This window comes from Sminthopsis crassicaudata, chromosome 3 (genome assembly GCF_048593235.1).
Source record: "Sminthopsis crassicaudata isolate SCR6 chromosome 3, ASM4859323v1, whole genome shotgun sequence".
In the NCBI taxonomy this organism is placed as follows: Eukaryota; Metazoa; Chordata; class Mammalia; order Dasyuromorphia; family Dasyuridae; genus Sminthopsis; species Sminthopsis crassicaudata.
The window spans coordinates 621,441,123-621,469,072 of NC_133619.1; the positions used below are offsets into that span (position 1 = coordinate 621,441,123).

Genomic DNA, 27,950 nt, shown 5'->3' on the forward strand with positions numbered 1-27,950 from the left:
TTGTTCTTCCAACATCAAGAAGTCCATACCAATACCAGAGGAATCAGTAACAGCTATTTCAGCTGCCAGGGCCTTCTGAAGGTTTGTGCTTATTTTCTAAAGGTTAATTAGTGTTTTTTGCTTCTCAAATCTTATCACTTTGTTTTATTCTTTCCTTTGGGCTTTGATAAAACTGCTCCTTCCTCATGACAGCAGTGGTTCCAATATCTCTGAAAGTCCTTCTTTAAGAGCTATAATCTTTGCACATTTCCTTGAGATAATATTTGCTCTTAAAAACCAAAGTATTAAAAACAAAAGAACAATAAAACAAATATGTACACCAAGCACACAAACAAACTTTGCTAAAAGTTTACCAAGTGCCAGACACAGTGTTAAATTGGGGCATTACAAATACAGTTGTTGCCTTTGGTGAACTTTCATTCAAATGACAGAAGACAACAGATAGAAGGGAACTAAAAGGCTGGGGGCAGGTAGCAGGAACAGGGGCAAAGTCCATGGAGTCAAAAGCACAACTGGGAGAGGAGTGGAGGAGCATGGCTAGCCCAGCCTGGCTCAAATAGGAAGGCCACAGGAGGAATTCACCAATGGGAAAAGGGGACCAGTATTTTCACAGGAATGTTCCAGGGATGAGATAGGAAGTAAGTCATCCCAGAGAAGTTCACAAAAACAGAAAGTAAGTCAGCTGGGGGGGATGGTATATGGTACAAAAACTAGCACTCAACTGACAGAGGACTAATTGACGTCAGAAAAACCATCTCCTTGACCAAGTGGTCAAGGTCAGATGCTCCTGAGTAAGCCTAGTGTCAGCAGGAATACCCACATGTCAACAAATGCTATCACAAAATGAAAACATTTCAAAATTATTGCTTGTCCCAAGTAATTAGCACATCACTGACGATCTACATAAAGATGATTCTGATAACTGTATGAAGGTCGGAAGAGGGGAAAACAGTAAAGAATATTAGATTACGGCAATAGTGGAGGCAGATGGTTTCAATGGCATACTAGAGAAGTACCAGGAACAATAAGAGCGAGTAGATTCAATAATTGCACACAATTCACATAATTCAGAACAGCAACTGGTAGGTAACAGGAACTGACTAGACAAGGGTTAAGGAAGAAAGAAGAATCCAAGAAAGACCCAAAGTTACTAATGGAAGAGCTTGAATCAAGAGTGGTATGACAGTGAAAAATAAGAGAAGAAAAAGCAGTGGACTAGAGGAGGGAAGAGAAGAACGTCAGTTTCTGACAAATTTCAAATTCAGAATATCCAGGTCGAGATGACCCCAGAGCAGCAGGAACTCTAATAAAGAACTCAGAAGGGAGATCTGGTCTAGAAATACAGATCTGATTTGATAGTAATGTACAAAAGGTGATACTTGAAGCCCTTAGGGTGAAGCAGATTGCCAAATATAAGAAGTTGAGTTAGGAAGGGTTTTAAAAGTCAAATGGGATTTTATATTGGATCTTTAAGGGAACCTCTGGAGTTTATTAAATGGGGGACAGGAATGACAGACACATATGCTTTTAAGAACACTGACAGCTGAGTAGAGGATGGACCAAGTGGGGAAAAATTTAGGGCAGGCAGATCTACAAGCAGCTTATTGCAACATTCAGGTATGAAGCAGTAAGGGCCTACATTAGGATGCCTCCTGTGGGAGTAAAGAAAAGAGGATGTATATCACAGACAGCAAGAAGGAAAAAAAACAACAAACTGGTTATGTAGGATAAGTGGGAGGGAAGATAACAAGGTTGTGAACTGGGGCAACTGGCAACAGGGTGGTGCTCATCCAATGTGGAGAAGGAGGTGGGGGATTACAATCTTGGGGTATAGTACTGTGTCCCAGGAAGACATTTAACTTGAAAGTCTGTCTTTAAGAATCAAAGTGAAGAGGACTTAGGTTGTTATGCTTGGCTCAAAAGGACAAATCAAGGCAGATTTTGGCTCCACATATATAAAAACTTGCTAATAATTCAAGCTGTCCAAGATTGAATGGGCTGCTTTGGAAGTTGTGTTGATCTTCAAGGAGAGGATGCACAATCATTCTGGGGGAACATCGTCTCTAGGTGAGATTCATTATTCAGGTATGTTTTGGACTGGATGACCTTGGCAGTCCTTTCAAATGCTGAAATGCTATGACTCAGTATGAGTCAGCAATGTGATGCAGCAGACAAAGAGTCAACGTGATGTTTAGTTGCATTAGCAAAGGCTGAGCCCTGATTCAGGGAGGTGGGAGAACTTCAGCTGCTCTGCTGTGTTCGGACCACCTCTGGCCCTTATGTTCTAAATACTTCAGGGGGTGGCAGTGTGGTAAAGAGGGGAGATTGATGGAGATCTTTTGGCAAGTCCTTCCTTTCCCCTCATGGGTTTTCTCATCTTTAAAAGGAGGGGATTGGAGTAAATGGTCTCCAAGGTCTTATTCAGCTCTAAATCTATGAGACTATGGACAGTGTCCAGAGGACAGTCATCAAGATGATGAAGAAACTCAAATCCACATTATTTAAGAACCAGCTGAGCAGAGTGAAATGGGCTTAGCCCAAAAGCGAGAAGCCCCATGATGGGATATGAGAAAAATACTATAATTTATGAAGAGCTGGCAGACAAAAGAGAGGACTAGACAGGCTCCTCAGCAGGCTCCTCGGCCCCAGGGGACAGTACTAGGAAGAACAAGTAGAAGCTGCACGGAGACAGATTTCAGCGCAACATACAGAAAAAATTGGCAGCAGCTAGATCCCAGAGAAGAACAGACTCCCTTGGAACACAAAGAGCTCTCTGTCACCTCCTAAAGCAGAAGCTGGAGGATCATTTATTATAGATGAAACAGGAATGACACTGAGCAAGAACCAGGTAGAGAAAAGGTCCTCTGAAGTAATTTAAAATAAATGCATCTACTTTGCTTTATTTGAGATTTACTTATTACAAGAGAAAGTTTTTTGTTTTATTTTGTTTTGGGGGGGGAGGGAGGGAGAATTACAAAGAAGGGCAAAGGTTAAAAATAAAAAAAAAGACTATCAGTGAAATATTTAAACATACACAGAAGTTCAGAAGGGTACACAGACTCAGACACAAGGCAGTGTGGATACTCCTGTGGTATACAGCAGACACTAAATAAATGTTTAATCACTGTCATAGGCAAGATAGAAATTCTGTCTTCTGGAGAAGAGAATGAGGCTGACAATTGTGTACAGCTCTTCCTCATTTAAGTCTAATTCAGAAGCAGGTCAGGTCATCACCCAGTTTAAAAAAAAAAACAACTGCTGTACATAATAGGGATTTCACAGTTTTGTATACAGGAGTTTTTCTGTTCTTTGTTTATGAAAAAATTTTTTTAGTATTTTTCAAGTTCACAATTTTTAAAAAATGTAATAACCCTTTTAATTCTGATTCTAGAAAATCTATGAATGAGAATATCTACATCTACCTTTGTATCAAGCATCATGAAAAATAGTAGCTCTTCAAGGTTTACAAAGCAGTGTGCTTGCAAAAACTCTGAAGCAGGTCATATAAATGACTGTATTCATTTTATTGATGAGGAAAGTTGAGCACTTTAAATGACAAATTAAATCACAAAGCTAAGAAAACATCCAAGCCAGGACCTGAATTCAAGTCTTCCCCAAGATCACTACCTTTTTCATTTACCAAACTGACCTACTTCCCTATGTCATTTCAACTCTAACTTGAAAGGAAAAAAAGGTATTTTAAAATTTGAAATGGGGGGGAGGAGGAGAAGAGGAGAAAAACCAAAGCCAAAAAGTGGTTTATAAATATTGATCTGGTATACACAGACACTAGTACAAAGTCATTATAGTATTAATAAATTCAAAATTCACAATTTGTTTGATCTGTGGACAAAAGAAAAACTATTCCCAATCCTCTTCTGACTCTAGCAATCTTCTCTGGCTTCTTAGCACTACTGCAATGTTTTCATTTCTCTCTCTTGCCCTCTCCCAGCACCTTCAAATCAGTTTAAACCCTGCCTTTTATAGAAAACCTTTCCCAATGCCCATTATAATGCTGGTATCTCCCCTTGGTGATTCTATACAATTTATCTTGTCCATATTTGTAAATATTTCTTTGCATGCCATTGCCCCCATCAAATTGTGAGCTTCTTGAGAGCAGGGGCTGTTTTTATTCTTGTCTGTCTTTATGTCCTTAATGTTCAACTCAATGTCTGGTATACAGCAGACACTCAATAAACGCTTAATGACTGACTCACAGCCAAGGTAGAAATTAATTTTGCTTCACCATGCATATTTGTTGTAAAGGTTTTGCTTCTCTCTTTTTTTTCTTAATTAGGAGGGGATAGAAAGGAGAAAAAAAAATGCTTGTTAATTTGAAATAAAATACCTGCTAAAAAATAAAATCTTAAAAACATTCATTAGAGTGTTGAATGATAAAGTAATTCAAAATTATTTATTACCAGTCATAATACTGCTATCTATAAAACTTTGGATTTATAGCCTATGAACTTATAATTTACAAAAATATTTATATAACTGAATTAATTGCAACAGCCAAAAAAAAAGGAAACAAACCCTGTGCCCCATGATTGGGAAATAGCTGAGTAAATTGTGTTATATGAACTTGAATATGCTACCATCTTAAGAAAGAATGAATAAGAATTCAAAGAAATGGGTAGACTTATACAAAGTTGTACAGAAGGAAAAAAGCAGGTCCAAAAGAATTTATGTAAAGGAAAATAACAAAAAGCAGTAAGACTGAAGTTAAAGATTGTGGACAACGTTGGGACTGCTCTGGTTAAGTGTAAGACTTCAGGTTCACTTCATGCACCATAATTAGCAAAGATCACAAAAATCAGTGAGTGCTGGAAGCTTGGATGAAGACAGGCACATTGTAAATTGCTCTGACTATTCTGGATATCAAGACTCAATAATCCCATTCCAGAGCAAATATATCATCAACCTTACCATCCCTAGGACAACAGGTCTAAGTACACAGTGTAGCTATTTCGATATGTAGTTCTGCTTAACTGTATTTCTTTGTTACAAAGGAGGCTTCATTTTTAGCAATGTAGTATGTGAAACACAGGGTCGGTCAGGATGCTAACTTAACAGATGGAGATATAAAGGGCCTACATAAAACAACTTATTTGTAGTAATACTTTTTCTGGAGAATAGCAGGAAAGAAAGCTTTAGTAAATTAATATGATGGAATATGAAATTAACACTTTTATCCGTGTCCACATCCTCTATTCCCTTCTGCCCCCCCACTAAAAGATAAGTTCCTTAAGGACAGAGTTATTGTTTGTGTCTTGATACCTTAGCACCAGGCACAGCAAATAGCACATGATAGGTATCAAATAATTTTGTCATCTTTTGTCATTTCTTACTTAAAGAAAACATAGCAAGATTTATATGAACTGATGCAGAATAAAATAAACAGAAGCAAAATATATTCTTGCTTTTTTTATATTCAATATCTCAAAAAAAAAAAAAAAAAAAAAAAAGCATAATTCTGAGTGATCGGAAAACCAATGAAGGTTTGAGGAAAGAGACAATGAAACCAAACAATCAACCACTGCTAGCAGGGGAGCAGGAGATGCCAAAGACAGAATGTGTCTCCATAGTCTTGAGAGTCACTGCATCCAGGTGGTTCTGCTTAACTGTATTTCTTTGTTACAAAGGAGGCTTCAGTTTTGGCAGAATGGAAGAAAGATGTCCAGAATGAATGATGTAAAAACAAAAGGCTTCACTAAAACTTATTTTTAAAAACTGTTAAAGATGCCCAGCCTTTCTTTTAAGAAACAAGAATAACAAAATCGGACAGGAGTGCCATAGAAACCATCGGTAAACACTGGCTAGGTTTTTTGCTTAACTGTTTACAGGGATTATTTGGTGGATTCTGTATGTTTTATTAAAAGAAAAAAAAAATTTTAAACAAACCTAAAAAAACCCAAAAACTGCTGTGCAAGTATAACCCATATCAACTTATCCAATGCAGGGGAAAGAGGAAAAAGAATTTGGAACTCAAAATTGTTATAAATGAATGTTAAGAACTGTCTTTACCTTATATCAACTGATGCTGAGTGAAATGAATAGAACCAGAAGATCGCTGTACACTTCAATGCTGTATGAAGATGAATTCTAATGGAAGTGGATATCTTCAACATAAAGAAGATCCAACTCACTTCCAGTTGATCAATGATGGACAGAAACAACTACACCCAGAGAAGGAACACTGGGAAGTGAATGTAAATTGTGAGCACTACTGTCTATCTACCCAGGTTACTTATACCTCAACGTGCAACAAGACAATTGGATTTACACACATATATTGTATCTAGGTTATAGTGTACCACATGTAAAACGTATGGGATTGCCTGTCATCTAGGGGAAGGAGTAAGGAGAGGGAAGGGATAATTTGGAAAAATGAATACAAGGGATAATGTTATAAAAAAAAAATTACTCATGCATATATACTGTCAAAAAAAATTTTTATAATTATAAAAAAAAAGAAAATGAAAAAAAAAACTCTTTACATAAAATTGGGGGAAATAAAACACAGTTCAGTTCTTTCACTGATGTCAGACTGCTTCCTAATACAAAAATCTATCATTTTCACATCAATATTCTGACAATAAATGATTTCAAATCACAAAATACCAGACAATCTCATGTGACTTAAAAGCCCAGGTAAAGTTTCAAGGTGGGCACAACCAAGCTGGAACACACTAGCTATCTGCCATACAAGAAGCAGTAGTAAAGATTTCATCAAGGATAATAGACTACAGCATAAGGCAAACCTGCTAGATGCTGGGAATAAGATATTACATGCACATAGCTTTACTCATCAGGCTACAAGAAACATGTTAAGAGGATTTTGTAGGCAAGAGATAAAGATATGGATAAAGATTCTAGGAGGGAGAATACCTTCTCTGATGAGATCACAGATCCACCCAAGTTCTGAAGGAAAGACAGATTGGGGAAGAGAATACAGGGAATCAGTGCAAATCCCTCACCATCCCTGGGACAACAGGTTTAAGTACACAGTGTAGCTATTGCAATACCATTGCCATGGAATGTGAAAGATAAGAATGTAGTATATGAAACTCAGGGTCGGTTAAGATGCTAACTGAGCAGAATTTCTACAGCGACCAACCTTAGTTACTCTCTATAGCAATTAATTCACCATGGATATGCTACACCCGCCCTTATAAAAGCAGTGTTCTACCATTTCAAAGTATGTTCACATACATTCTCTCACAATGTCTCTATGAATAGAATGACATTAAACATTTGTACCAGAGGCAGAAAGTATGAAACTTAAGAGTGAAAATTGGATGCCAAGAAACCCCATCACAAAATGTTTACAATTCAATGGTCTAGTGTTGGCTAAGACCTTTCTTATCTTGATATTCAACAGTATTCTCACACTTTCACATTGTTAAATTATGATTTTACAGATTCCCTTCATTTCAGACTTTGCATTTACTTTCTCAGCATTATATCACATCGGTCACTGATTGAATGGGCTCTGTAGCCCAAAGCTTTGTTAGATGAACTGCTACCTAGCCATGATTCCCTCTTATCATACTAGGAGGCAGCATGGGCCAGGCAGGTCAAACCATCACCAGAATCCTGGACCATCATCTTCTCTCAAACCTCAATGGTGACAGCCCAAATAACTGAACCCAAGAATCTTGGGGAAAGCACTGTTTCCAGCCCTGTGCCCAGCAATCATCTTGGAAAGTAGCTCCCTCGGAGCCACGCCAGCAATGGCCCCTACAAGTGATCCAGCTCTCGTCCTTGAAGATCCAGAAAAGTTTGAGCCACCAAAGTCCTCGACTCTCAAAAGGCTCAGCATCAGAAACTGATATGCTAGAGGCTGTTTCCTCAATTCTCACTTCACTCCAATCTATTCTCCAATAAGTCATTAAAGTGATTCTCCTAAAGCAGTGACCACGTCAACCCAAGACAAAATACACTCCAGTGAATCCCTCTCATCTCCAGAAAGAAATACAAAGTGCTCTGCAGATATCTATAGCCTTCAGAAACTAGCCCCTTTCTCCCTTTTCCAGTCTTCCCACATTTTACGATGCTTTTCTATCCAATGACCCTGGCCTCCTGGCTATTCCATGAACAAGACCCTCCACTTCTGGGTTCTGGATATGTTCTCTAGCTGTCCCTCAAGCCTGGAAGGCTCACCCTTCTCAATCTCTACTCCATGAAGTTCTGACTAAAAACCCTACCTTCTTCAGGAAATCTTCCCCAACCCCCTCCTTAAACTCCAGGGCCTTCCCACTCATACTGTGGCTTATTTATCCTATCATAGCTTACTTTGCATATTTATTTCCATGTTGCCTCCCCTGATTCTAAATTCCCTGAAAACAGAGGCTATTTTTTGCCTTTCTTTGTATCTCTCCCCGCCCCATCTTAGCACAGTAACAGGCACAATATATTCTTAATAAATGCTTACTGATTGATATTATTTTATCAATGAAAATGACATTAACATTTTAGAGGCATGGCCATCTGCTTTGCCTCTCCACCATGAGATGTCGCCATTTAAACTGCAGGTGAAACCTCCCCTGTTTCCGCCATTGGGAATGGGAGTCTCTGAGAACAGACTGCTCTTGTCCAATCAGCCAAGGGTCCCAGCCCAGATCCAAGCACATTGACACCAAACCAGAGGCCCTTCAGAGTCCAGTCATTCACTAGCTTCTGGATCCATGTAAGGGCCCTAGTCCAGCCTCTCTCTTCTTACCATCTTTTCCAAAAGAATAACGAGCATCTTTATCAGATGCTCTATTCTCCTGTACCTGATATATCAGAATATCACAGTACTGTGCAGTCCTCTATTTAGAAGGAATTTGCAAGTACTGACTAACTGTATTACTGAGAACCAGCACAATGCCAAATACTACCATGACCAAAATACACCAAATTTCCATCAAAAGACAAATAATCTATGGCACAACAGAAGCTTTAAGCATCTCATATGCAGGTACCAGATTCCAGTCCCCAGATTTAGAAGACTTCTACCCAAAAATCATTAAGTTTTTTTTTTTAATTAGAAAAAAGTATTTGAAATGTCATTTCTAAGTTCTGTTTAGTAACAAATAATCCTGAAGTCATTTTTCCTTAATATTTTGCTGAGGCAAATTTATATCAGCATACTTGTGATTCTAAATTTCTCCGGCTGCTTTAGTACTCTAATCATTACAAAACGTATTTGTTGGCCTCCCTTCCTCTCATCATTGCCCATGTTTTTAGTACAACTTCCCGAACTGCAGAAACAACTGTTAGAAGATAATAATAGATAACAATTAGTCTGTGTTTTAGAACTTACAGAGATCTTACATTCTTGAACCTCTTAATAATGAGGCGTTATTACCTAGGAGGTTAAGTGATACAGGTATTATTATGCTGTTTTGTTTTGTCTTTCACAATTCAGGAAACTCTGACCCAGAGAAATTATTGTTTGTCCCTGGTCACAAAAAAAAGTCAGTGGTAGACTCTGAACCTAGCTTGTCCTCAATCCATTTCCAGAATTATGTGATACTACTCACTTTTTCCTGTAATTATTTAAAATAAATATTAACTTTAAAAAAAATCAAATTTTCTAAATTAGAACAATTTAGCAATGACAAAAATGTAATTTGAATAAAAATATATATTTGCATTAATTATCTCTGATAAATTTATATATGAAAGAAAAAAGGATACAAACAATTCACAAATATGTGAAAGATTAGTCCAAATCACTAAGAAGAGAAATGTAAATCAAAATCATTTGATTCACTTCCTACTGAGCAAACTGGCAAATATGTTGTTGTCTGTCCTTTATTTTTGAATAGGAGCAATGACATCAGTTTAAAATGTCTGGACTCCCGGGTGAATTAGATTTAAGTGAGGCAGAATTGCAAAGTTGTCACTCTCACTCTCTCTTCCCAATTCATTGAAGCCCAGTAACCAAAGTCCTTCGAAGCCCAGGATGATTGCCAACAGCCTGGGATACAGTGGACAGATGACCTTACTATCTGTGATGTCTGACCAAGCTCTCAGTGCTCCTCAGAGCTTGTTTCAGCCTCCCACATGGTGTTGGAACAAACTGTTCTCATCTGTTCATTACCCCAAGGGAAGTCTTCATGCACTTGGAGCAGACATCCCCCTAGCTCACCCTCTGTGGCCTATTGGTTATCCTCAACCTAGTTTAGCTTGTCTACCAAAACCATTTATTGGGCCCTGACCACTATGCATGCTACAGTTTCCTGGAGCCATAGGTGAGAGTTGAATGAAACCCTGGACAGCAAAGGAGGCTCTTCTATCAGAGGTGCTAGTCCTCTTTGAACATCCATACATATTTATTAAGTACTGACTATGTATACTGTATATGTAACACAGTGCCTGGGCATATAGTAAGCATTTAATAAATGCTTATTGATTCAACTATGCCAGAAACTGGAGAACATAAGAAATATAATGTATGCCCTGGCCTGAAAAAGACTACAATCCAAGAGATGTGACATTAGCATAATACATCTTAGAATTAATAATGCTATACAATAAAAATTTTTTAAAAGTTGAAGAAGTCATTTCTTTCCACACCAAAATGGTTAAGCATTAGATAACAATAGGTTCTTGAAAAAAGAAGTGACATTAAAAAGGGAAAATTCATTTTAGCAATTATGTTGCTCTTTTGTCTCTATGGTCCAGACTCATGAAATTGTATCCATGTAGGGAACTCCCCGCTCAAGGCAGCCAAGTGAACCAGTGGATAGATTGCCAGGCCTGGAATCAAACTCATGTCCCTCAGTTCAAATATGGCTCAAAGATGTACTAGCCATGGACAAGTCACTTCGCCCTGCTTAACTCAATTTCTTCACCTGTAAAATGAGCTGGAATAGGAAATGGCAAAGTATTCTAGTATTTTTTTAGAAGAATTTATTTTAAAGAAATATAAGCTGTACATAATAATATTCACATTTTTGTGTACAGTTCTCTATTTCTGATCTACTATATCTGTGAAAATTGTTTTAGTTTATGTTTATATTCAGAATTAAAATGAAAATTTAAAGCATTAACTAGGAATGAATTAAACAACCTGATAAAAGAACAGAATAATGTAATGGTTAGAAAAAAAAAGCCAACAATTTCTTGCATATGAAAAACAAATATAAGTAAATACATTGAAAGATTCAAAAAAGAAAATGAGAGGCTGGAACAAAATTTACGAGGCATCAAGGAAAAGCAAAAGAGCAAAGGGGTGCATTCAATCACCTTATCAAAGTAAAGAGCCTCAAACTCACTTCTCTCTCAGCCCCACTCCATACTCTCTGGACTTTATATCTCAGCCCTAGTTGCCATCTAACAAAAGGAAGAGGGATATGTTGGAAGACTTGTGGAAAGCAAAGAATATCAATATATTGCTGGTGGAGTTGTGAACTTTTCAACCATTATGGAAAGCTATTTGCAATTATGTGAAGAAAAGGGAAGAGAACAAACACTTTACTTATGTGCCAGATACTGTACTAACTGCTTCTAACAATAATAACAATAACACTTATATAGTACTTACTATGTGTCAAGTACAGTGCTGAGGCCTTAACATATATTATCTGATCCTCCCAAGCATCATAGGAGGGAGGTCTTATTATAATCTCCCTTTTCCAGATGAGGAAACTAAGGTAAACAGATTACTTGCCCATGATCACACAGCTATTAAATGTCCAAGGGTGGGTTCAAACTCAGGTCTTCCTGACCCCAGGCCAGAGCTGTATCCACATTGTTACCAGTTTAAAGGCAGAAAATTCCCACACACAATAAAATATTTATAACTAAAATGTTTTACAGAATGTTTTTCCTCTCCCCCTAATCTCGCTTAATTCTAGTACCTTCCCTAGGTTAATTTCCAATTTATCCGGATATTTAGCTAATTTTCTAAGTCGGAATGCTATCTTCTTTAGATTGCAAATTCCTTGGGAATAGGGATTGCCTTTTGTCTTTCTGTATCCCTAGCACTTAGAAGCTGATTGATGGAGTGATAACAGTATTTTTTGCAGAAGCAAAGAATTCAAACAAGGTAGATGCCTATAAGCTGTGGAATGGTCAGCAGTGTGGAACAAGATCCTGAAGTCACAGGTTTAGAGCTGGAATGGACCTGAGGGGGCCATCTAGTCCAACTCCTTAATTTACCAATGAAAACTGGTTTGTCCAAGGTCATAAAATGTAGGCGGGTGTGAGGTGGGATCTGAAGTCCTTCCTGACTGCTCACTTCCTCTCCCCCCCACCCTATCCCTGCACCAAGAGAAATGAGCCTGAGGTCACAGATCTAGAGGTAGAAGAGATCTCAAAGCTCATCAAGTTCAGCTTCATTTCACAAAGAGACTGAAGCTGAGGAAGGTGAAGGGCTTGGCCAAGGTGATGGGCCGAGGCAGGGAGACTAGAAAAGCACTAGGCCCCTCCCAGGAGGTGTTCCACACTCTGGTCAGCAGGACCAGGAAGAGGGCACAGAATCACTTCAGCGAGTCTGCTGTGGCGGGCTGGGTGTTTGTAAGTGGCCAGCTCAGGCCTGAAAGTGGCCCAAAAGTGCATCTCTCCCCCCTCCAGGGTATACCACCCTGCAGGCTCTGGCAGACTGGGGGGGGCTGCTTAAACTCCTCTTTTTCTCTTCTCCCTTCAATCTATCAACATTTATTAAGCACCCACTACATGCCAGGTGCTGCTCATCTAACACTGCCTTTCTTCCTTGTTATTAAGGACAGCTTTCTTGGTAGGTGAGATGGAGGAGCAATATGTCAGAAATGATGCTATAAAAATTATATGTGCATATGGAAATTTAGGAAAAAATTAAAGCTTCCATAAAATTTCTTCACTTTAAAAGCATCCAACTACCAAACGGATATTATGTAATGCAGGTAGGATCACCTAGAAAAGCCATCACTGGCTTTGAAGAGTTGATCTAACAGCCTGATCGAAAGAGAAGATGAAAAACCTGTAAGGGCTGCTTCCTCTGAGAAGAATGGAAGACAAGGAGGGCTCCATCACTGTCTTGTTGTCCTCAGGACCTTGCCCAGAGAAGGCCACTACCAAATGTCAATCGGATCCAAATACCAAAGCACCAAAGTTTCCCCATGGGGCAAAGGAAAGGCCAGCCTCCCTTGGATCTAGAGAAGAGACTGGAGGAAGGGGCAGCAAAGAACTGGGAGCCCATTCTTGGGCACGGGGGCAGAGGGCTGGGTGGCCACGCTGACCAGGGCTGAGCTCCTCCAGGAGGAGGCCGCCGCTCCCCAAATGGCCTGTCTGAAAGGTCTGGGGCCCCGGCGGCCCAGGGACCGCAGCCCATTTTCCCAGCCTGACACCTGCCCTACCCCTAAGCAAAGCCACTGACCACTGTGGAGCACGGTCACGCCAAACCCTGACACAACGACCTGGAGGTTTACTACTATTTCCCATTCACCGTGTGGCGTGTTCTCTACAAACCATCTGAAGGCATCAGCCCTGCTCTATGAAAATCATCTCCAAAAAGCTGGAATTCCTTTTAGAGAACAATAGGAATAACTGAAAAGCAAATAATTTTTAAATTCTTTACTCATCTTCTCTCACCAGATCCTCACAAGAACCCGGTAAGGTAAGCACTATGTGAAATATTTCCATCGAACAAGTAAAGAAATTGAGGTTAAGTTGAGGATAAAGAAAAAAGAGCTTAAGCAACTTGGCCAGGGTCCCACACACGCCAGATCCAGAACTCTCTGGACCCCAAGGGTCTCTGCACAGCACCATCTCTACCCCAGCAAGAAATGCACAGCAGTCTGAAAGGAAACAGAAATGAAGAGGGGGAAAAGTAGCACTAGAGAGGGGACGGCAAGTCCTAAAGAAAAGGCTTCCCGAAAGGCGGGGGCCTGAAGTCAGGTCTCTCCCAGGGGTCAGGGGGGCAACCAGGACCTGAGCTGCTGGATGGGGGGCCTGGGGGAAGGCCTTTGGAGAAGATCCCTTCAGGGGGCTGAGGTGAGTTCAGCCCCAGCCTCCCCCGCTCATCCAGACCCATCCCAGACCCCCACAAGTAAATGAGGCCCAGCCAAGGAGAGGGAGAGAAAAAGGAGGGGGGTGAGAGGGCCCACACTGGGAGTCTTCCATGTCTCCTGTTAGAGACTCAGCCAGGCCACCCGCTGGGAAACTGGCGCCCAAATGGGTCTGGTCAGCAGCTGGGGCAATGCCCCCCTGCACACACACACACACACACACAGGCTCCCACATACACACTCTATCAGTCTCACACATTCCATACTTATAAACTCACAACACAACACACATCTCACACACACACAACTATATATCACAATCTCCTATATGTAGACACAAAACTATCACACTCACAATCTCACACACACACAGCTATAACGACCACACACCAGTCTCACACTCAGCATTCTAAGGCTCACACACCTGTAACTACCACAATGCAGTCTCTCACCCACATCCACACAATACCCCAAATGCTCAGTTACACACACACACACAACATTCTATCACGTCTCTCACCCACATCCACGCAGCTCAGCCTCCCCCCCATTCTCTCATTTTGTCACAAACCTGTAACTGACACACACACTCAGTCTCACAAAACCCACAATACTCAGTCACACACCACACTCACACTCATTCTATCTCACACATTCAAAACTTTATTACACACACCACTGTCAGTCTCTTATACAACCATCACTCTTCACAGCAGTCGCACTCAGTCTCACACGACCACACACTCCTCACAATCACAGGCACAGTCTCAGACACAACACAGTCACACCCGCCCCCCTCCCCCATCTCTTCCTTTCCATCCCCCCCTCCCCGCGCTCTCATCCCCTCCCCCCTCACCTCATCAGCGCTCAGCTCCTCCATCGCTTTCCTCTTAATGGTGAAGGGCGTCGGGGAGGGGGGCGTGGGGGCCGGGCCCGGGTCCGCGTCCCCTCCTCGGGCGGCGGCGGCGGCGGCTGCAGGGGGCCGGGCGGGCGGCCTCAGAATTGCATAGTCAGAGGAGATGAGAGGCCGAGGGGCCCCGGGGAGCGGCGCCCCGGGCCGCCAGGGGGGCTGCGCCTGGGCGCGCGTCGCCGCCGAGCCTGAGGCCGCCCGCGCCGCCTGCCGCGGCCGCCGCGCTGCTAGGGGAAGAGGGCGCCCGGCTCCGGCCCGGCCCGGCTCCGCCGCCCGCCGGGCTGGCTCCTCGTGGCGGCCGCCGCGGCTGCAGCCCGGGCACTCGCTCTCCCCCGCGCCCCTCGCCCGGCCTGTGTTCGGCTCGGCTCCGGCCGCCCTTCGTGCCCCGGCGGCTGCGGACTGCGGGCAGGACGAGCGCCTAGGTGCTGCGGGGCCGGAGCCTCCTGGGCAGCCGCTGACCCCGCTGCTGCCGCCGCCTCCTCGGGCAAGGCCGGCCGCCACGCCACGCCACGCCCCGCCCCGCCCCGCTCTGCCGGCCTGTCTGCCCGCCCGCCCGCTGCCTGCGTGCCAGAGCCCCGCCGGGGGCCGGGGAAGGGGCCGGGAGTGCGGGTGCGTCGGGCCCGAGCGCCAAGCCTCCTACCCCTCCGCCCGCCGCTGGCCCCCCTGGCCCCACCAAGGATTATTCATCAAAACAACAGGGCGGCCATCTTGGAAAGGGATCACGTGACCTCCTCCGGGAAGGCGGGGCTCCCGACCCCCGAAGGAGGTGGCCAATGGGAGCGCGGGCCCCGGCGCTTCGGCGTTCCTTTCCTCCGAGGGCCGTGGCCCCCGCTCTTCCTCTTCTCCACCCTCTCCTCCTCCCTCCCCAGTTCAGCCACAGCGGCGGGAGGCAGGAGGCGGGAGGAGAGGCGGGGCGGGGCTAGCAAAGGGGGCGGGAAGTCGGACGGACGGCTACCATAGCAACCGCGCGGGGGCGTGCGGGCGAGGGGACGTGGACTGGAGGAGGCGGGATGTAGTCTACTGCGAGGCCGGGGCCCTAGGCTGACACAAAGGGACCGCCGCGGGGAGGAGGGGGACGGGCTGCGCATCCTCTGCGCATCCTCCAGAAGCACAGTCCCCGAGTCCTGGGCGAGGCTGTGCACTGGGCCCACGGACAACCTAACCACTCCCACGGCACGTCCCCCAGCCAGGGTGGGCGCACGGAGACCGATTGGGACCCACGCGTGCATCCGAACCACCCACGTCCGCACGTCCCCCCAGTCAGTGTGCACACGCAGACACACTGGGACCCACCCACACCCCGACCCATCCCCCAACCAGAGTGTGCACACAGACACACCGAGACCTACTGGGACCCACCCACACACCCCAACCCATCCCCCAACCAGAGTGTGCACACAGACCCACTGGGACCCACCCACACACCCCAACCCATCCCCCAACCAGAGTGTGCACACATACACATACACACCGAGACCTACTGGGACCCACCCACACACCCCAACCCATCCCCCAACCAGAGTGTGCACACAGACCCACTGGGACCCACCCACACACCCCAACCCATCCCCCAACCAGAGTGTGCACACATACACATACACACCGAGACCCACTGGGACCCACCCACACACCCCAACCCATCCCCCAACCAGAGTGTGCACACATACACATACACACCGAGACCTACTGGGACCCACCCACACACCCCAACCCATCCCCCAACCAGAGTGTGCACACATACACATACACACCGAGACCCACTGGGACCCACCCACACCCCGACCCATCCCCCAACCGGAGTGTGCACACATACACATACACACTGAGACCCACTGGGACCCACCCACACCCCGACCCATCCCCCAACCGGAGTGTGCACACATACACATACACACCGAGACCCACTGGGACCCACATGCATCCCTGTCACCATATTGGAGTTCTCAGAATTTAGGATTTCTTACAGTCACATTGTGAACAATTGCCACATACACAAAACAGTTTCTCACTACACACACATACCCAAGGGACAGCTGGAACAAGCAACAGGGCTCTGTGCCTCCAAAATCTATTGTAAATGCATCACCCACTTACACATACTTTTAAAAACCGGTCACGGTACACAGAGACCACCAAAGGGGGACCCAGACTTTACAAGGTTTCACAATCAGATTATATACATACCACCCATAAACACCTAACACAACCCACATTTCATCACTGAGCATATAAAAATACAATTCATTGACATACACCAAAAACACCTCTAATCCCCATAAACACAAGCACACTCCCTTCACTATACCCACCACAGCCATACTGTCCTCACCATGCACACATATACCACACACCTAAACACATTAACACATCCCCTCATTACACACACTCATCCAAACCCGTTGTAGACAACGCCATTCTTGTTATGTACACAAATACATATATTTCATTGTATTCAAAAACGGACCATGTATGTGAAAATAGCCCATCACCATATAGACAAAATGCATACCCTTTACCATGCCTAAGACTACATGCAAAATAACTATAACTCATTATATTGCACACTGTACCATCCATCCATACATACAGTGTGCTCATAAACCATAAACACAAAAACACCCCATCGTGCACACTCTCATCATAAGCCATAAACTCCCTCATTATGAACACAAACACACCTCGAATCAAACAGTTATTCTGCCATACGAAGTCAAATACACCTTATTGTACAAACACACACCCTGCACAATGAAATCAAATCTCATTTCTAGAGGCATTCTCACAGCAAATGTCTCACTGTTCACAGTCTCATCTTTTCCCCCCCTTGGTCTGCTAAGCTCATCCATCTGTTCTGAGATATCTGACTGGGTGTGAAAAAAATGGAACACAAGCAGAATTTCAGCTAATTTGACTTTGTTGGCTTTTTAAGAAAAGATCTTGGTTGAACTATTTGAATACATTCAGAAAATGATTGGAAATGGTAATAGGAGTAATGGACAGCTTTAAATCTCTAGACACATAGTTCAGTCCATTCCTTGCCCTAAAACAATAAGCAACAGCAAGGAAATCATACATAGACACGAGGAGGAGCATTTCCTGATAGGCATGTGTATCTAAGCGGACATATGGAAAATACAAAGTGTTATTGCCAGGAGCGAGTTCCAAGTTTTATCACATACAGAGAAGGCATTTGATTTCTTACCTGGTTGTAATTTTAAAGATTGTGTTCTAGAATCAGAACAGTTACAATTCACTTTGATTAGGCTTAAATTTAACCTGACTGCTAGTTATTTAAGGAATTTGTGAGTTAAGGAGGCAGCTGGGGGCTTTGTAAACTATCTTCAATCCAGGAAAAGAAATGTTTTATGAAGAGATTAACTGGAAAACTATTTAAGTCAAGTAGAGCATTGCCAGTAATTATGTAGGAAAACAGCTTTCGTTTTTGAATTGTTAAAGTTTTGTTATAAAATACAAATATTATCACCAATTTATTTCAATCTAATGTAACCCTTGGTTCAGGACCTCCCACGCTCTGGAGGCAAACAGGGTGCATCAGATTTCAGGGACTTCCCCAAAGGCATATTTTCTCTTTAACTTATTATGCCTCTACCACAAATTCTTGTCCAGATTTCTCCAGCACAACAAAATCCCTAGCTCCCGTATTAACATTCGAGGTAAAAATGCATGTTAGGTAGAAGACAGCTTTTATTTCACCCTGAAAAAAATGCCAGAGGTGCAAAGGATCTTTGAGAATACAGAAAATGTTCACAATAATTCTTAAACTCCCCTCCAAAGGGAATTGAACATGAGGCTGTCAATGGTAAAACCATGACCAAATTTCTTATTCCTGTATCTTACCTAATCCTTCCTAATTCATAGGGTTATATACGGTTCAGATTCCCCATAAAGGACAGATCCAGTTTGGAATTATTAGATAGTCACACCTCCTTCCTATAGAGCTATATTATCTGAATTTCCCTTCCCAGCTCATTTTACAGATAAGGAACTAATAAGGCAAACGGGCATATATGACTTGCCAAGGGTCACACAGATAGAAAGTGTCTGAGGCCATATTTGAACTCGGAAATCCAAGTCTCCCTGACTCCAAGCCCAGTGTTCTATGAACTAAGGTCTCCCCTAGCTAATTATGCAACCTGGGAGACCTGGCACAGGACAGCTCAGCATGGTGAGCCTTCATCAAAAAAGATTCTGGGCTCTGTGAGCAAAGCACAACTGAAGTAGCTCAAAAGAAATGTGAGATGTGGAAATTTAGAGAATTCACCCCAAATGCTCACACGGATTATTGTGCCTATCTGTGACAGAACATTCTGAGCTCATATTGGTCTGATCAGCCACAGTTAGACACACTGTAACTTGACTTTATAACATAGTGATCTCATTTTGGGCCTCTTCAAGAACAAAAGAAAACACCCAATGGACAACTCAGTAACAAGGACAAGCAAAGTATTTCTACTCCCCATATCATGACTTGCTTCCCCAGCCATGGGATTTCATGAGTGATCCTCTTTTTTCCAAGAAGCAAATCCTTCTGGGCAAGATTTACATTTCTTTATTGTCCCTCAGTACCAGATTTTATTTATTTTTAAATATATTTTTATTTTGTCAAATATTTCCCAATTTTTAACAAATTTAACATCCATTAAAAAAAATTTTTTTTGAGTTGTTGTGCCCCAAGGGCTATCAAACTGTACATAGCCAGTGCCTCTACTGGGTCTGTATCCCAAAGAGATCATAAAAAAGGGGAAAGGATCCACACATGCAAAAATGTAGCAGCTCTTTTTGTAGTGGCAAGGAACTGGAAATTGAGCGGATGACCATAAGTTAGGGAATGACTCAATTAAGTTATGGTCTATGAATATAATGAATACTATTGTGCTATAAGAAATGATAAATAGGCTGATTTCAGAAAAGCCTAGAAAGACTTACATGAACTAATGCTTGAGTGAAGTGAGTAGAATCAAGAGAACATTGTGTTCTTGGATAGGCCGAGCGAATATAATAAAGATGACAATACTCCCCAAACTAATCTATTTATTTAGTGCTATACCAATCAGACTCCCAAGAAACTATTTTAATGACCTAGAAAAAATAACAACAAAATTCATATGGAAGAATAAAAGGTCGAGAATTGCAAGGGAACTAATGAAAAAAAAGTCAGAGGAAGGTGGTCTAAGTGTACCTGATTTAAAGCTATATTATAAAGCAACAGTCACCAAAACCATTTGGTATTGGCTAAGAAATAGACTAGTTGATCAGTGGCATAGGTTAGGTTCACAGGACAAGATAGTGAATAAAAATAGCAATCTAATCTTTGACAAACCCAAAGATCCCAAATTTTGGGATAAGAATTCATTATTTGACAAAAACTGCTGGGAAAACTGGAAATTAGTATGGCAGAAACTAGGCATGGACCCACATTTAACACCACATACTAAGATTAGATCAAAATGGGTCCAAGATTTAGGCATAAAGAACGAAATCATAAATAAATTGGAGGAACAGGGGATGGTTTACCTCTCAGACTTGTGGAGGAGGAAGGAGTTTGTGTCCAAGGGAGAACTAGAGACCATTATTGATCACAAAATAGAACATTTTGATTACACCAAATTAAAAAGTTTCTGCACAAACAAAACTAATGCAAACAAGATTAGAAGGGAAGTAACAAATTGGGAAAACATTTTTACAGTTAAAGGTTCTGATAAAGGCCTCATCTCCAAAATATACAGAGAATTGACTTTAATTTATAAGAAATCAAGCCATTCTCCAATTGATAAATGGTCAAAGGATATGAACAGACAATTTTCAGATGATGAAATTAAAACTATTTCCACTCATATGAAAGAGTGTTCCAAATCACTATTGATCAGAGAAATGCAAATTAAGACAACTCTGAGGTATCATTACACACCTGTCAGATTGGCTAAGATGACAGGAACAAATAACGATGAATGTTGGAGGGGCTGTGGGAAAACTGGGACACTGATGCATTGTTGGTGGAGTTGTGAAAGAATCCAACCATTCTGGAGAGCAATCTGGAATTATGCCCAAAAATTTATCAAAATGTGCATACCCTTTGACCCAGCCATACTACTACTGGGCTTATACCCCAAGGAACTACTAGAGAAGGGAAAGGGTCCTGTATGTGCCAAAATGTTTGTGGCAGCCCTTTTCATAGTGGCTAGAAGCTGGAAGATGAATGGATGTCCATCAATTGGAGAATGGTTGGGTAAACTATGGTTTATGAATGTTATGGAATATTATTGTTCTATAAGAAATGACCAACAGGAGAAATACAGAGAGGCTTGGAGAGACTTACATCAACTGATGCTGAGTGAAACGAGCAGAACCAGAAGATCATTATACACTTCAACAATGATACTGTACGAGGATGTATGCTGATGGAAGTGGATTTCTTCAACATAGAGAAGAGCTAATCCAATTCCAATTGATTAATGATGGACAGAACCAGCTACATCCAGAAAAGGAACACTGGGAAATGAATGTAAACTGTTATTTTTACCTTCTGAATCCAATTCTTCCTGTGCAACATAAAATTCGGTTCTACACACATATATTGTATCTAAATTATACTGTAATATATTTCACATATATAAGACTGCTTGCCATCTGGGGGAGGGGGTTGGGGGAGGAAGGGAAAAAATCTGAATAGAAGTAAGTGTAAGGGATAATGTTGTAAAAAATTACCCATGCATATGTACTATCAAAAAATGTTATAATTATAAAATAAAATAAAAAATTTAAAAAAAAAAAAAAATAAAAAAAAAAATAAAAAAAAAAAAAAAAAAAGAGAACATTGTGCATAACAACAAGATTATGTGATTATCAATTCTGATGGATGTGATTCAGGCCAATTTCAATAGACTTGGGATGGAGAGAGCCATCTGCATCCAGAAAGTGGACTGTCAGGATCGAGTGTGGATTACAACATAATATTTTCACCTTTTTTCGTTGATTGCTTACTTGCTTTTTTTCTTTCTCATTTTCCCCTTTTGATCTGATTTTTCTTTTTTTTTTTTTTTTTGATCTTGAAAGTTTTTCCTTCTCTCTCTCTTTTTTTTTATTTAGAATTTTTTCCCACAGTATATATGCATGAGTAATTTTTAAAATAATATTATCCCTTGTATTCATTTTTCCAAATTATGCCCCCCCCTCCCTCCACTCCCTTCCCCCATGACAGGCAATCCCATACATTTTACATGTGTTACAATATAACCCAGATACAATATATGTGTGTAAATACCATTTTCTTGTTGCACATTAAGTATTAGATTCCAAAGGTATAAGTAACCTGGGTAGATAGACAGCAGTGCTAACAATTTACATTCACTTCCCAGTGTTCCTTCTCTGGGTGTAGTTGTTTCTGTCCATCATTGATCAACTGGAAGTGAGTTGGATCTTCTTTATGTTGAAGATATCCACTTCCATCAGAATACCTCTTCATACAGCATTGAAGTGTACAGCGATCTCCTGGTTCTGTTCATTTCACTCAGCATCAGTTGATGTAAGTCTCTCCAAGCCTCTCTGTATTCCTCCTGCTGGTCATTTCTTATAGAGCAATAATATTCCATAACCTTCATATACCATAATTTACCCAACCATTCTCCAACTGATGGACATCCATTCATCTTCCAGTTTCTAGCTACAACAAAAAGAGCTGCCACAAACATTTTGGCACATACAGGTCCCTTTCCGCTCTTTAGTATTTCTATGGGATATAATCCCAATAGCAGCAATGCTGGGTCAAAGGGTATGCACAGTTTGATAACTTTTTGGGCATAGTTACAAATTGCTCTCCAGAATGGCTGGATTCTTTCACAACTCCACCAACAATGTATCAGTGTCCCAGTTTTCCCACATCCCCTCCAACATTCATCATTATTTGTTCCTGTCATCTTTGCCAATCTGACAGATATGTATCTCAGAGTTGTCTTAATTTGCATTTCTCTGTTGATCTGATTTTTCTTGAACCACATGATGAATATGGAAATATGTTTAGAAGAATTACACAGGTTTAACCTCTATTGACTTGCTTGCTGTCTATGGGAAGGGGTAAAGGAAAGAAAAAGAGGAAAAAATAGGAATAAGAGATTTTGTAAAGGTGAATGTTGAAAACTATCTTTGCTTGTGTTTGGAAAAATAAAAAGCTATTAAAATTCTTTTTGAGTTGTAAATTCCTTTATACTTCTTTTCTAAAAGAGCAGATCTCTACAGTCTTGAAGTTGGGATTACTCTTAATGCCACACCCTAAATTGACTTTGTCCAGGAAATCTCCTTTTGCACCTGGAATATTTGATTACAGGATAATAGGGCCTATGAAATTAAAGTCCTCCCTCCTCTGCAAAGAATGTTAAGTTCCAGAACCTCCACTGAAACTACTCCCTTCAAAAAGTACCAATGATCTCTTGCCTGCGTGAGCTCATTGAATGGCCTTTCTCAGTCCTCATCTTTCTTGATCTAGTGACTCTTGACCCTCTCTGACTCTTCCTTGAATTAGACAGTCTATCTCCCAACTCTACATTTTCACTGCCTGAACCCCATCCCTGGAATTTTCTTCCTCTTTAGCTCCAATTCCTGATTCAGTCAAATCTCAGTTAAAATCTCATCTTTGAAAAGAAGCCTTTTCTAATCTGTCAATGTAATGCCTTCTTTCTTAGATGATCTCCAATTTATCCTATCTATATCTTGTCGGTACATTTGTGTGCTATCTTCTCCCATTAGATTGTGAGGTCCTTGAAATCTGGGATTACTTTTTGCCTTTCTTTGGATTCCTAGTACTTAGTACAGTACCTGACATATAGTAGATGCTTAACAAACTCATGTTGAATAAATGAATATTATTCTCTCCCTGGGGGTTATTACTTGTCCATCTTTTCATTCCTCCTCATTTCACAATAACTTGATGCCTTCTAACACTATCTCCTTTATTCATCTCACATAATGAGGTGATCCTTTTCCTCAACAAGGAAAACCTCTCTATATGCACAAATAATCCTGTTCCATCTAGATTGCCTCCTCGGTCATCCTTATTCTTTCACTTATCTTTAATCATTCCCTGTCTGATAGCTCCTTCCCTATTGCCTGCAACATACCTACATTCTCATATTCAAGAAATCATCATTTGATCTATCTAACCCCAATGATTAGAGAGTTCTCTCTCCTCCTTTTTATGGCTAAATTCCTTGAGATGGCAGCCATTCACAAGTTTCTCTCTGGGATTGCTAGATAGTGCAGTGGATGGAACACCAGGCTTAAAATCAGGAAGTCTCATCTTCATGAGACACTAACTGTGTGACTGAATAAATTGTTTAACTCTATCTGCCTCAGTTTCTCATTTGTAAAATGAGCTGGAGAAGGAAAGGGCAAATCACTCTAGCATCTTTGCCAAGAAAACCCCCAAAGGGAGTCACAAGGAGCTGAACATAACTGAAACAACTCAGCAACAACAACCCTATCCTTTGGTGCACTGCTGCCCTGTCATGTCAGAAGACCTTGTGTAGCTCATTGAAACTATGATCTATGCCATACACTGTTACCCAATATGTACAGGTCATAGTGGAATGTTCTGACACAAGGTTTTATACAGGAGAAGGAAAGGATAAAACACTAGTTTTATTAGTTTCTTTGCCAAGAAAATGCCAAAGATAGGATTAAAATGATAAAAGAGATGACATCAGAAGATGAATCCCTCAAGTTGGAAGATAACTCAACTGATCCAATCACTTCCTGAAAACAAAGGGAGAAGAAATGGAAGCATGTCAGATTTTATATTCTTGGAGTCAAAGATTATTGCAGACAGTGATTGTAACCAGAAGATTTAAAAGATGCTTTTTGGAAAGAAAGACTTCTGAGACTCCTTTGAATGGCAAGGAAATCAAATCAATCAATACTTAAAGAGATTAATTCAGTCTATTCACTAGAAGGTCAAATACTAAAAGTGAAGCTTAAGTATTTTAGTTATGAATTAAATAGACAGGACTCCTTGGAAAACATCCCAATGTTGGGAAAGAATGAAGGCAAAAGGAAAGGGGGATTGCAGAGGATAAGAGGGAAAGATGGTGTAATGGAAGCAATAAACATGAGCTTATGCAGATTTCAAGAGAAAGTGGAGCATAGTAAGGCTGGTTGTATTATGGTCCATGTGGTCTCAAAGAATAAGACATGGATGAACAACAATATATTTCTTCTCCTCTTCCTCTCTGCACTCTACAATCTGGCTTCTGATCCCATCATTCAATTGAAACTGCTCTCTCCAGAGTTACTAATTATCTCTTAATATCCATGTTTAATGGCCTTTCCTCAGTCTTCTTCCTTCATGATCTCTACACAGCTTTTGACACTGTTGATCACTCTATTCCTCTTAATACTCTCTTCTCTAGTTTTTTGGGACATCCTTCTCTCCTGATTCTCCTTCTACCTATCTGACCACTCTTCAGTTTCTTTTGTTGGATCTTTATCTAGATCAGGGGTTCTCAAACTATGGCCTTGGGCCAGATGCAGCCCACAGAGGAGGATTATGCAGCAGGGCTAGGTTAGGGCAAATAGGCTGAGGGGCGGAGACAGAATGTGAGCTTTTGTTTTTACGTAGTCCGGCCCTCCAGCAGTCTGAGGGACAGTGAGCTGGCCCCCTATTTTAAAAGTTTGAGGACCACTGATCTAGATAAGGGCTATTAACTATGGTTGTGCCCCAAATTGGACCCTCTTCTCTATCTCTGCGATTTCATTTGCTGATCTTCTCAACTCCCAAAGATTCAACTACTATCTCTGAGGATGATCTTTCATGCTGAAGATTCTCAGATTTATTGATCTACTCCTAATCTCTCTTTCTTTTGAACTCCAGTTTCAGATCTAGAATTAGCAGTCCTGTAGTCATCTTAAACTCAACATGTCCAAAACTGAACTAATTCAATATTTTTCTTCCTGAATCTACCTCTTTCCAAATTTCTTTATTACTGAGAGTCAAAGGCGTCTCCTTCCAATCATCTAGGTTTGAAACCTCGTTGGAATCCTCAACTCTTCCACTCCCTTCATCAAATCTGCTACTGAGTCCTTATGATTCTACCTTTGCAAGATTTCAGCTACATGCCCCCTTCTCTCCTCTGCCATGACACTGCTGTGATCTTGGTGCAAGTCCTTATCACCTCATGCTGTACTACAGCAATAGGATGCTTGTTGGTCTCTCTGCCACAAATCTTTCCCCACTTCAGTCTATTCTTCACTCAAGTGTCAAGTCGATTATTTCCTAAAGCACAAATCTGATCTTATCATGCCTTGTTTAATGAGAACAAGCTTCTCATTATTGAGATTATTTGGATTCATAATACTTTGTAAGCTGCCTTTCCTTTTTAGTCTTCTTATACCCTACACCCCCATGTAGTCTTCAGTGACACTTGTTATGGACCAGAACTTGAAACAAGGTGCTAAGTCAGTGGAACTGATAGAGACAATGGTTGTTTTGCATGGTGCTTATCAGTTCTCTAGTTCTGTACATGTACTTAGTACTTACTCTAGTTCTACAAAATTCACATCTTTGATAAGAGACCACATAAGCTCAGACAACTCGGCCAGAATCAAAACTGGAAGAAGAGACCAAGGTGGTGGTCCTCCTGCCTCCCCACAGACACCACGACACATTCAGGAGGACCTCAAGAAGCTGGCAGAGGCAGAGAACACCAAGGACTGGAGGCAGGAGCTCAAGCTCTAGGAACCAAGGAGAGAGAGAGGCCTCAAGAAAGCTAACCGGGCCTCAGGAAAGTAGACAAGACTTTGAAAGAGACAATAAAGGATTTGGACTTTAATACCTGGCTACTCATGTGGTGATTGAACTGAAACCAAGGCAGCTCCCAGAGACCCCATGAAAACCAATCAAGGAGGATATTACAGACACTGACCTTGCTCTTGTTTGAATAAGATATTACTCTTGGCTGTGGGCATTTTCAGGGATTGTCTCTTATATGTAGAATATTCTTCTTCCTTATCTCTGCCTTCCTAATTTCCTAACTTCTTTCAAGTCTCACCTAAAATTACATCTATGGGAAGTCTTTCCCCACCCATCTTAATTGGCAGGTTTCTCTCAGTTGATTGTTTCCAATTGGTCCTGACTATACTTTGTTAGTACTTATTGTTTGCATGTTTCTCCCCTATTAAATTGAGAGCTCTTGAGAGAGATGAGTAGGTGTGATGTTCTTTGAATCCTTTGTATGTGTTAACATTGTACCTGGTATTGAATAATGTTCACTGACTGACAATAAATGCTTGTTCTCTGAAGAATCCCAACAACTTCAAAAGCTAAGAGGAAAACAAGCAATTATGGAGTTGTCTCTCTTGCCAAAGTCTACTGAGTGGGCAGTTCTCTGCTCAGAGGTCAATTCTCTTTGGAACTGTCTTCCCTCACCCAAATTTTGCCAGTAGGACCAAGAAACCAATTAAAAGATTGCTTCCTCATGCCAGAGACATGTGCCAACCAAGAACAATGCAGAATTGTGGCATTATGGGAGAGAGGAAGGGCTTCAATACTGAGCAAGGGCACTTTTCACTGGAAGTGGGTACGTGAGCTCAGCTGAGTTCCACACATGCTACAAAATAACCTCAAAATAACCTGTTCCTCTGAATGCTACATTCTAAAACAATCATAGAATCACAGTCTGCTTACTACTTTCAAAGAGAGGATACCCACCACCTCCTGAGAGAGCCCATTCCACGGGAGAAAATCAACTTGATGCCATTTCTTAATCAATTCTATTTTTATAATTAATTCTATTTGTAGTTGATTTTATTATGTATTTTGTATAACCACCTAAGTCCCTTTCTTTGTCTGAGTTAAGAAGCTTATTGATTTAAAAGTCTAATCTTCTCTAAGTGAAGTTGTCCCACAAATCATCCTAATTCAAAGATGTACTTTAGCTCCACACATAATACTGCCCATAGAGATATTATTGCCCATAGACAAATAAAGGAGATTTATCTTACTAATTAGTCTTGGATGCCCAGGTACAATTAGGGGAAATCTGTTCAATTGG

General features: G+C 41.4%; 1 protein-coding gene across 1 annotated transcript in view; it reads right to left on the reverse strand.

Moving 5' to 3' along the window:
- Positions 1–15,523, reverse strand: part of UBE4B (ubiquitination factor E4B) — a 124,576-nt gene extending 109,053 nt beyond the window's left edge. Inside the window, 1 exon segment of the mRNA XM_074306320.1 lies at positions 14,839–15,523. Within this exon segment, the coding sequence (XP_074162421.1) occupies positions 14,839–14,862 (24 nt within the window). The 5' untranslated portion in view covers positions 14,863–15,523.
- Positions 15,524–27,950: the final 12,427 nt, after the last annotated feature.